We start from the raw sequence: 9,858 nt of genomic DNA, 5'->3' as shown, positions 1-9,858 counted from the left end.
AAGCAGCGATATATTCCGAGTAACAGAGTTTGCATGTACATCCTACAATCTGATAACGTGCAGAATTTGGTGTATTTGTATTTTTAAAGTAGACATGAAAATTTCAGACTACTTCCCAGCATCTCACTTTGTCTTCACATTTACTTTGCTGGGAATTTGGTCACTCTACCTTGAAATAATTCCAACATTACAGATTGGATAGAGACAGATGCCTCCCTTTACAAAGCCTTACTTCACTTTCCAGATCTGCTTAAATAAATTAATCTTCACACGCTGCCTCAGGGCGGATTTGTCCTTTAAAGTGGGAACAACACAAACACAAAATGCAATCAGTCTTAACAAGTGTTATCAAGTGAATTCCAGAAAGTTCTCCTTTAAGCCTTTAATCAGTCACCAGAACGAACAAGTCAACAATGTCTCACATGCATCCTTCTTGTCCTTCTTATCATCTGTGCTGTCTTTACTCATTTCCTGAAATTTGATGGGTTAGCTTCCATGCATTTTTTTTGAAGTGTGTAAAAACTCCTAAAAAGGGAAATTCTTTCAAGTGAAATGGAATTAGAAATGTTGCTGTGAGTTTAAAATGGAAAATAGAGGATGCTTTGATTGCAGCATGTGCTACTGCAGAGTCATCTCACACCATAAGCATCTTCCTTCTCACATATTTTCCTCTTGGACTCTTGCACTTGCAATAGACCTTTCGACCGGAGCTGCTTCTCACTGATCCCTTCTTCACTTTCACACTGCTGGCTGTGCTCTCTGACAACGTCTTTCCTCCCGATTTCTCCTGTGTCTCCTCTTTCTCGAGGTTGTGGAGGTTCTCACAGTCACAGTAGTAGATTTTGTCCTCGTCGTTTGAGCAAAACCACTTTCGAGAGCTGTAGAGAAGCTCAAAAAAGCTGGAAAATGCTGATATCACCCCTACAATAAAGTAGAAGAAGAGAAAGATTGTCTTCTCTGCAGGCCGGGAGGTGTAGCACTTCACTGTCAGGGGGCAGGGAGAACGACTACATTCAAAATAGGCTTTTACCTCAAAGCCGTAGAGATACCACTGGGTAAATAGAAAGACAATTTCTGCCACCAAGCGGAAGATCACAGTGATAATGTAAAGCCTCCTTAAAGCTTTTTCTTCTCTGTTCTCGCTGCTCCACCTTTTACTCGATGGGGGGGGATTAGCACTCTTTTTATGCTGGTGTGTAGCGTACACGAGGAAAAGCAGAGAAGGTGTAGCGATGAGGACTATATGAAACACCCAGAATCTGTACTGGGAGATGGGGAAAGCTAAGTCATAACACACCTGCTTACATCCTGGCTGGAGGGTGTTACAGATAAATTCCGCCTGCTCGTCCTCAAACATGTCACTGGCCACAGTTCCCAGGATCACTATCCTAAACACCAGCATGAGGAAGAGCCAGAAACGGCCCAGCATCGGCGACTCAGTCTGGAGGGCATCGAAGAATCCACCGATGAAGCCCCACTCACCCATGACTGCGGCACTGTCAGGTCTGGCTTCTTTTAAGTCTGGAGGCTTGTTCACCTGTCTGTCTCAGAGCAAACGCTGCCTTTGTTTAAAAACACTAAACTAAAATTCTTGTTATAATCTCCCATATATGACTCACAGTGAAACTAAACCCAATAAAAGTGATTAAAAGAAGTGGGTTCATAGTTTTTGCACTTTAGGTTGATTGAGTTCATATTCCTGCAAAGACAGTAATTCAAGGACATCACTAAAGGAATCAAACAATATCACCAGCCTACAATAAATCTCTATATTTCTTTTGCTTTCAGTTAGCGTAATATTTCAAAGAACTTCTAGGAAGCTGACAAACTTAAATTGTAGAGTTTAATAATGCAGTTTTGCAGAATACAGGATTTGTAAATGATTTTGATTACTAAAGGCTGACTCTCATTGACATATACAGGCTGGTTGAACTGCTCAGTCAGAGACACATGTGCTGCCACAATAAAAAAGGTCGAGCACACATTTGATTTAGGATTTAATCTGCAGTATCTAGAAAAATGAATGACCTACACCCCTTAAAAAGCCTTAAAATTCTCCTACCATGTATAAGCTCAGATAAACCAGATAAAAAATGGTCAATTCTCATGCCCACACGATCTTATAGTGTACTCACCCATAGCTCTCTCCAAAGTGCCATGTTCCTAAGGCTGGCTGGCACTTATGATTGAAAGGGCGGCAACAGTTGTCAGGAAATTCCTGCTACGTCCTAATCAGTGTCCATCCAGCCCCAGACAGAAGGTGTTTATCCAAGAAAGGCAAACTCTTGATGAGCATTTCCTAAATGGCAGGAAATATCTCTTTTAAGTTGGTCCACCAGTTTCCCTGGTAACCGCATGAGAGGCTGCATGTAAAAAGAAAAAAATTGGGAATGTTTTTCCTCTTCATTTAGTCAGCTATCACCAAAATCAAAAGAGCTCATTGGTTTTCAGTTCAGGCTTTGTTAGCTATAGAAATGTTCCAGTAGTTTTGCATTGACAAGCTATTAAAAGAAGTTTAAGGTTTAAAACAAACATGTTAATGGTATGAAACTCGAGCTGTGCTGTCTGCTGAAGTTACAACAAAATATTCCTTGTTTCCCCCTACGTAAATATTTAAATATTTCTACAGAGCTCTGATTTTGGAGGCAAAATATGTGGCAAGTGACATGAAACAGGAAACAATAGTAACACAGTAATAGCAACACAACTTCAAATAAACCATATAATTAATGTAAGCAAGTCAAAATTGTGTTTTTTAAAGGTATAACATGACCAGCCAAAAAATATTTACAGGTAAAGGCGAAACACTAACAAGTGGATTATAGAACAGAGTCCCTTTATTTTAGTTAGTTTTAACTTACTGAGTCTTTCCAATTATCTAAGCCATCTTCCTATAGGTTGTGTGTATTGTAACATAACCTTTATCTTCTCTTAAAATTCATCAAACAAAACACATAATTTATAATTCTTGGTAGCAGTTTTGAAGTGAAGAACGGTCTGCTTGCCCATCTTTAATGCTGCTGCACATAAGCAATGTGTTTCTTTGTGAACTTTAACAAAAATCTAAATTGAAATTTGTTATTTTACTGACGTCATAACTTATTTATGACAGACAATGCTTTTGAGTGCTGTGATATGCTCTAATAACCGTGCAAGACTAAGCACCTGGTTTCCCACAGTCCAGCAGCATACCAGTGCAGGACTCTGCAGTTTCTATCATGTTGTTGAAAGTATGCAAACTAAAATTTGCAAAACATATGTAGCAAAATTTATATGACTGTGCTACAGGGACACTACAGTTGTACTTTCATATGTGAATATCAAGATGCACTTATGACTGGATATGGAGAAAAAACAAACATAAAAACCACTTAAACCTCGGCACTCTCTGCTCCCAGGACGCCTGCCAACCTGTCCTCTCAGCACAAATTACTTCATCTGTAAGTCAAAGAAATTTTTGAGGATATCCTGCACAGACTCGTACTTTTTCTGGCTGCCCACATGGCTAAATAGAACTTGAAAAACAAATGGAAAAATGTTGACGTTTCACATGGTTTGTAAATATGTAAATAAATTCTTGGGATTTCATAGAAAAGCACTTTATTCATCCTGCTGTGAATGTGTGCAAATAAGTGGCAATCGTTACCACAGAGTTGCAGGTGAGGGAGCTCTGAAGCTTGAAGACTTTATGGAGGCCGGCGGCCTCAGCCTCCCTCAGCTTCTCTTCTGTCATCTTGACCACAAAGCGCAGTGTGATGTTCTCTTGTATCTTGGTTTCCTTCCCTGTGTCCCTCATGCTCGCCTCTGTATTTAGTCAGTCTTGTCCCAGTGTTTGTTTACGCTTGTCCACCGTGGTCTCAGTGCCAAATTCACATTTCATTGTCTTTGACTCAGTGTGTGTCACTTCCTGTTTTATTTTGACAGTACCTCATCTCGTGTGTGTCTTGTTCAGTGTTCCTTTCTCTGTCTCTTTAGTATGCATTAGTTCTAGCTGTGTTCCCTTCTGTTGCCCATCCTCTCGTTATCCTGAACAAAATTCTAACTCTACTCAGTCTACCTCTGCTTGTTGTCACATCATCCCAATTTTCCGTGTTTCCTTTGTTTATCCCTAGTTTCAAGTTCCGAGTTTTACAGTTTCCTGGTTTCCTCCTGGCCTGCATTTTGTATTTTTTGTTTTACAGTTTCTTGTTACAGCAAATGAAGCTGTCTCCTTTAGTTTATTCCCCTGTCTCCAAGTCCTGTGTGTAGGTTCTACCTTGCCTGCCACAAAGAGGTTAATAACTGTCTCCATCAAAATGGTCTAAAAAGTACAACAAATGAATAAGTGTATATTTATTAAAGTCAGTTTAATATACCTACAAAACCGGCAAATCTTGAAAAGAAAAGCATCTAGACTTCTATAAGTTGCTTGAAGACCTTTCACCTCTCATCCAAGAAGCTTCTTCAGTTCTAAAGTCAAATGGTGGAGAGTCCCAGATTTGAGCCCTGTGGGAGTATCCCCCCCCAAAGGGACATGGAGCCCCTAATGATCCTCTACCTAATCACATGAGCCAAGGTGTGAAAACAGGTGTAGGTCACAGTCAGCCGAGATTTCGGGTGAACTCATTGTGGAACCTAGCCCCTATCATGTGATTTCCTGAGGTCAGAAGGCCCAGGATGTGAGTGGGCGTTAAGGAGTTTGTCCTCTCTGTCCAAAAGATTTTGGACAGAGAAGACAGATGGTTTGAAAGAGGATTGAAAGAAGCCATCTATGTCCACTGTTGAACGCCCCTCTTTGAACAGAGGCGGTGGTTTATGACACCAACTGTCTGCCATCGGTAATCTAGTTTTGAGATCCCTTCCCAGACGCCTTAAGACCCACTCACATCCTGAGCCTTCTGACCTCAGGAAATCACATGATAGGGTGGGGCTAGGTTCCACAATGAGTTCACCCAAAATCTTGGATGATTGTGACCTACACCCATTTTCACACCTTGGCTCACGTGATAGGTAGAGGATCATTAGGGGCTCCATGTCCCTTTGGGGGGACACTCCCACAGGGCTTAAATCTGGGACTCTCCACCATTTGACCCTAGAACTGAAGAAGCTTCTCGGATAAGAGGTGAAATGTCTTCAAGCAACATAAAAGAAGTCCAGGCACTTTTCTTTCTAAGCTCCTTAGACTATGATGACCTGGATGACTGAGAACCTTCACGGACATGTAGTTTATAAAGTTCCTGCTGACCTGAGCATGGTGAAGGGCTGGCAGAATCCCTGTCAGTGTGACACACACAAATATGTAATTACTTTATTAAATTATTTTTGTTATATATGCATTTAAAAAATTTTACATTTCATACTAATTAAGTGCAGGTGGTTTGAGTGTCTCAAGTCCTGCATGTTTGGTGTTTCAAGTCAGTGTATTCCACTATTATATTATGTGTCCGATTTTACAGGTCAGGAATGTGTCCAGAAGCAAATAAATATGCTTAAACGACCTCTGAAATTTACCCAATATTATTTCACACAGATGTGTAATGGATTTCACTTTTTTACTTGAACTACAGGTGTGGGTACCACTAGCAAACACTCCTGCTCCTGTAAAGTGTAAAGCTATGTGTACAGTTGCAGTGCTCCTGATTAATTTCTTCTCTTTAAGATGTTTTTTATTTGTTATTTTGGAAAATGTGTTAAGCTAGTCTGAAGTCATTCATTAAAAAATAAGCTATCTCTCTGTTAGCAGCTAACTTGCCAGAGAAGATACAAAGCCAGAAAACTGAGTTAGAGTTCCTGCCTCTGTCCAGCTACAAAAGGGCAACAGGTCCAAACAAACAGCGTTAAACAAGTTTATCAAGTGTAATCCAGAAAATGTTTCCTCCTTGAACTGTTTACAGCATTTTATCATTTACCAGAACAATGTCAACAAGTCAACAATGCATCGCATTCGTCTTATCATTTTGTTGCATTTGCTCATTTCCTGATCTTAAGCATTTCCTTGTGATATGTTCCATGGAAAAATTCCTTAACTGTGAAATTATTCATCATTTCAATTTTAAGTGAAACAGCACGAAGGAATTAGAAATGTGTCACAAATTTATAATAGAAAGAGAGGATGCAGTGATAGCAGCATGTGTGATTCAGAGTCCTCTCACACTGTAAGCCTCGAGCCACTCACATATTTTCCTCTTGGACTCTTGGTCCTGTTCCCAGTGTTGGAGGCCTTTCGACTGGAGGTGCTTGTCACTGATTCCTTCTTCACTTGCACACTGCTTGTCTTTTCTCCTGGTTTCTCCTCTGTCTTCTCTGGCTTGTGGTTGAGGAGGTTCTCGCAGTCACAGTGGTCATCTAGTTCTAAGTGCTTTTGATTTGAGCAAAACCACTTCCTAGAGCTGTAGAGAAGCTCCACAATGCTGGAAAATGCTGATACTACCCCTACAGCAAAGTAGAAGAGGAGGAAGATTGTTTTCTCTGCAGGTCGAGAAGTGAAGCACTCCACTGTTAGGGGGCAGGGAGAACGACTACATGGAAAATGGGCCTCCACCTTGAAGCCGTAGAGATACCACTGGACAAATAAAAAGCCGATTTCTGTCATTATGCGGAAGATCAGAGTGATAATGTAGAGTGCCCTTAAAGCTTTTTCTTCTCTGTTCTCCCTGCTGGTCTTTTTTCTCGACGAGGAGCGGTTGGCTCTCTTGTGATGCTGATGTGTTGCATATATGAGGTAAAGCAGAGAAGGTGTAGCGATGAGGACTATATGAAACACCCAGAATCTGTACTGGGAGATGGGGAAAGCTTCGTCGTAACACACCTGCTTACATCCTGGCTGGAGGGTGTTACAGGTAAATTCCTCCTGCTCGTCCTCAAACATGTCACTGGCCACGGTTTCCAGGATCACTATCCTAAACACCAGCATGAGGACGAGCCAGAAACGACCCAGCATTGGCGAGTCTGTCTGGAGGGCATCAAAGAATCCACCGATGAAGCCCCACTCACCCATGACTGCAGCACTGTCAGGTCCAGAGGTTTGTTCTCCGATCCGTCTCAGATTCGCCACCTTTGATTTAAGAATGAAACCAGAATGCTTGTTATCATAATCTCCAATCCATGACTTTCACTCAAAGTGAAACCAAATCTGGTCAAAAGTGGGCTCAGGATATTTGCATCTTAGGTGCTGACTGAGTCCTATGGGCTTAAACTAAAAGCCTACACTAATTCTCAATTTCTGTTGCCTTTAGTTAACACATCAGCTCAAAGAAATTGTAAGAAACTAACAAGCTGATAGTGTGGAGTCTACCGATGCAGTGTTGTCTCAAATGTAGGATTTGAAAATGTGTCTTATACTGACTGGTTGAACTACTCACCTATGATTTAGAGATGTCTGTTCTGCCAAGACAAAACAGGTTGAGCATAGATTTTCTTTTTGTGTTTGTTTATTTAAGAAAGACAAAATCTTGATTAGTATTTAAAAAAAAGTTTCCTTTACTGGACGGAAGAATATCTTTAAAGTTGTACCAACATGTTTCCTGATCACAGCATAACATGTTTTGTTAAATATAAAAATTATACATGTAGTTTCTTAATTTAGTCAACAAGAACCCGAATCAATACTGATTTTTGGTTTTTGGTTTTAAGTTGTTAGATTAAAAATATTTCTTTTGTGACCCTGGATATGGCATTTGTCTAAATTTGATCAGAACTTAATTACTGAGTACTTAAGTAGTAGTTAATTGAAAAAAAAAAAACCCTTTTAAGTTATATATAATCTACTTTTGAGGTATAACCAATCAGGGAAAAACAATCAACCTTCTCTGTTCCTCAGTCGTCCTCTCACGTGTCCAAACCTGTTTAAAACTCCATTCCCCTCTCTACACAAGTCATCTAGACTAACGACGTTTCCACTCTTCATCCTCTTCATAGCTTCCCTCCCTTGCTTCTTGCTAATCCTCTCTCATCCTCTGCATTACATCCTTAATACAGTCACAACATTCTCCAGATACTCCTTGATAATAAAACATTACTTACATGTAGATATTTCTGAGTGCTGTGTCGTCATGACACCCAGCGCATCGAATGTTGGCTGCTCCTCCCTCTACATACAACATGAATATTACCCAGAAGCAAAATATTTAACAGGTTACATGAAACAGCCCACAATCAACCCGTGACACGACTTCCAACTTACTGTACAATTAACATAAACAAGCGGATTGCACAACACATTTCGAGAAGCTAAGAGGAAATAAGCCTAAAACAAGAGGTTTTTTTTCTTCTCTTTGATATGATGAGAATCTTTATTTTGAAACAGTGAATCAGATTTTTTTTATGTCACACAGATTTCTGGTCCATTTATTCAGTAAGTCTCTGTCGTTTGAAAGCTGTAAGAACATAGTTTTGAACTTCAGATCAAACAACATGGCCGGAGCCAGAGAAGCCGTTCTCTGTCGTCAACATGGGCAGAGGGTCCTCTGTCGAGCACACAGTGGATGTTACTAATAGTCTCACATATTTTGCAGTTGGGAATCTTTGTGGTCCTGCCTGTGTGAATGCCTTCAACACCACGCATCAGCACAGTGAGGGTGATAGGAATGTTCTTGTTACAGTTATTCTTAAGCAGGTTTTCCACAGTTGAGAAAACATGGTAGGCGAAGTAAGTAGTGCAAGATATCTGCAGCTTTAGCGGCCGAATTGTCCAAGTGCAGAACACTGATTTATGGTTAGTTTCCAACAAAAGTTAAAATTAACCATACTGTCAGCAGAGGACATGACAAATACTAAATTGTTTGCCATTCAGTCACACAAACTTTATGAACACCATAGGTCTGCCTTGTTTCCGTTGGTGTCATGAGATCGCTATCCTAGCAAGACTGATCAGGCTAACATCGGCATGTTTCTTTTGCTCATTATTTCTGATTTTTCTAAGGTCAGTAATGTGTCCAGAAGAACAGAAAATATCCCTGATTAGTTTCTTTTGTTTCAAATGTTGTTGTGTGTTATGCTTGTAAAATATGCTAAGCTAACCTGAGCTAATTCATAAAAATGGTTAACAAAAGTAATAGAAACCATGTGGATGAATTAAGTAACAAAGGAAGCAAAGACTCTGGCAAGGCTAACCAGGCAAAAGGTAGCATGTGTCCTCTCCTTTTTAATAACTTTTACAGGATCATGAGGACCATACCGTACGACAAAGTCACGTCCGCTGTCGCTAGCCGCCATTTCTGCCACTTGCCGGTGTTGAAACCTGGTGCATTGTATTGCTGCTGCTGCAGCTGGGTTGGAAACAGAAGGGTAGCATTGTTGGTTTTTACAGGCGTTTTAATCAGTCAGTACAGAAACTTAGATATTCACAGATTATACAGAGGATATGCTACAATATGCTACAATAGTTTGAGAAATTTTGACTTCTCCTGAGTGGCAACACCTAGTACAGGAGAATACTGCAGCAAGTATTTATAAATCCTAAAATGGAGAGAAACCTGCATCAGTATACACAGTGTATACAGTGTTAGCCTATAACTGTTTCTTACAATTTGTTAACTGAAAGATAAAGAAGCCGGTATTTATTATACGCTGCTGTTAATGTTTTATTACTTTCTACGTGTTCTAATGCAGTGTTTCATTTTTGATTCCAGGCAACTGGAATATGAAGTCAGTTAACGCCCAAGCTGGATAAACCTCCAATCTACCTTTAAATGGACGGGTACCTAAAGCAACCAATGCACTAGTGAGGTCATAATCTGATTGAGGTTGTTGATTGCCACAAAATTCTGGCCCAAAACAATGATGGCCATCATCAGATATACTGCAAAATAAGAAAGAATTGAAATCCAGTACGAGAAAATTCAGTCAGTGTGGCTCACCAGGAACTACAAGAATAATATT

At 40.2% G+C, this 9,858-nt stretch overlaps 2 protein-coding genes across 2 annotated transcripts; both read right to left on the bottom strand.

Annotated features, from left to right (window-relative positions):
• Nucleotides 1-232: 232 nt before the first annotated feature.
• Nucleotides 233-2,174, bottom strand: LOC102192532 (gap junction delta-3 protein-like). Its single transcript, XM_005721627.1, has 2 exons — nt 2,136-2,174; nt 233-1,699 (listed from the first exon to the last, which is right to left on the bottom strand). The coding sequence occupies exon 2, from the start codon at nt 1,484-1,486 to the stop codon at nt 635-637; it is 852 nt and encodes a 283-aa protein (XP_005721684.1). The 5' UTR covers nt 1,487-1,699; nt 2,136-2,174; the 3' UTR covers nt 233-634.
• A 3,953-nt stretch (nt 2,175-6,127) lies between these two features.
• Nucleotides 6,128-6,976, bottom strand: LOC102202041 (gap junction delta-3 protein-like). The gene has a single exon (XM_005721948.1). It carries the CDS (start codon nt 6,974-6,976, stop codon nt 6,128-6,130), a length of 849 nt encoding a protein of 282 aa, XP_005722005.1.
• Between the last annotated feature and the right edge of the window lie 2,882 nt (nt 6,977-9,858).

Source organism: Pundamilia nyererei, unplaced genomic scaffold (assembly GCF_000239375.1).
Source record: "Pundamilia nyererei isolate P.nyererei 1_Seehausen unplaced genomic scaffold, PunNye1.0 scaffold00005, whole genome shotgun sequence".
NCBI lineage: Eukaryota > Metazoa > Chordata > Actinopteri > Cichliformes > Cichlidae > Pundamilia > Pundamilia nyererei.
This window is presented reverse-complemented; position numbering and strand designations above follow the sequence as displayed.

Excerpts from the sequence above, each read along its gene's own strand:
- LOC102192532 (XM_005721627.1), bottom strand. The coding sequence starts at position 1,486 with ATGGGTGAGTGGGGCTTCATCGGTGGATTCTTCGATGCCCTCCAGACT.
- LOC102202041 (XM_005721948.1), bottom strand. The coding sequence starts at position 6,976 with ATGGGTGAGTGGGGCTTCATCGGTGGATTCTTTGATGCCCTCCAGACA.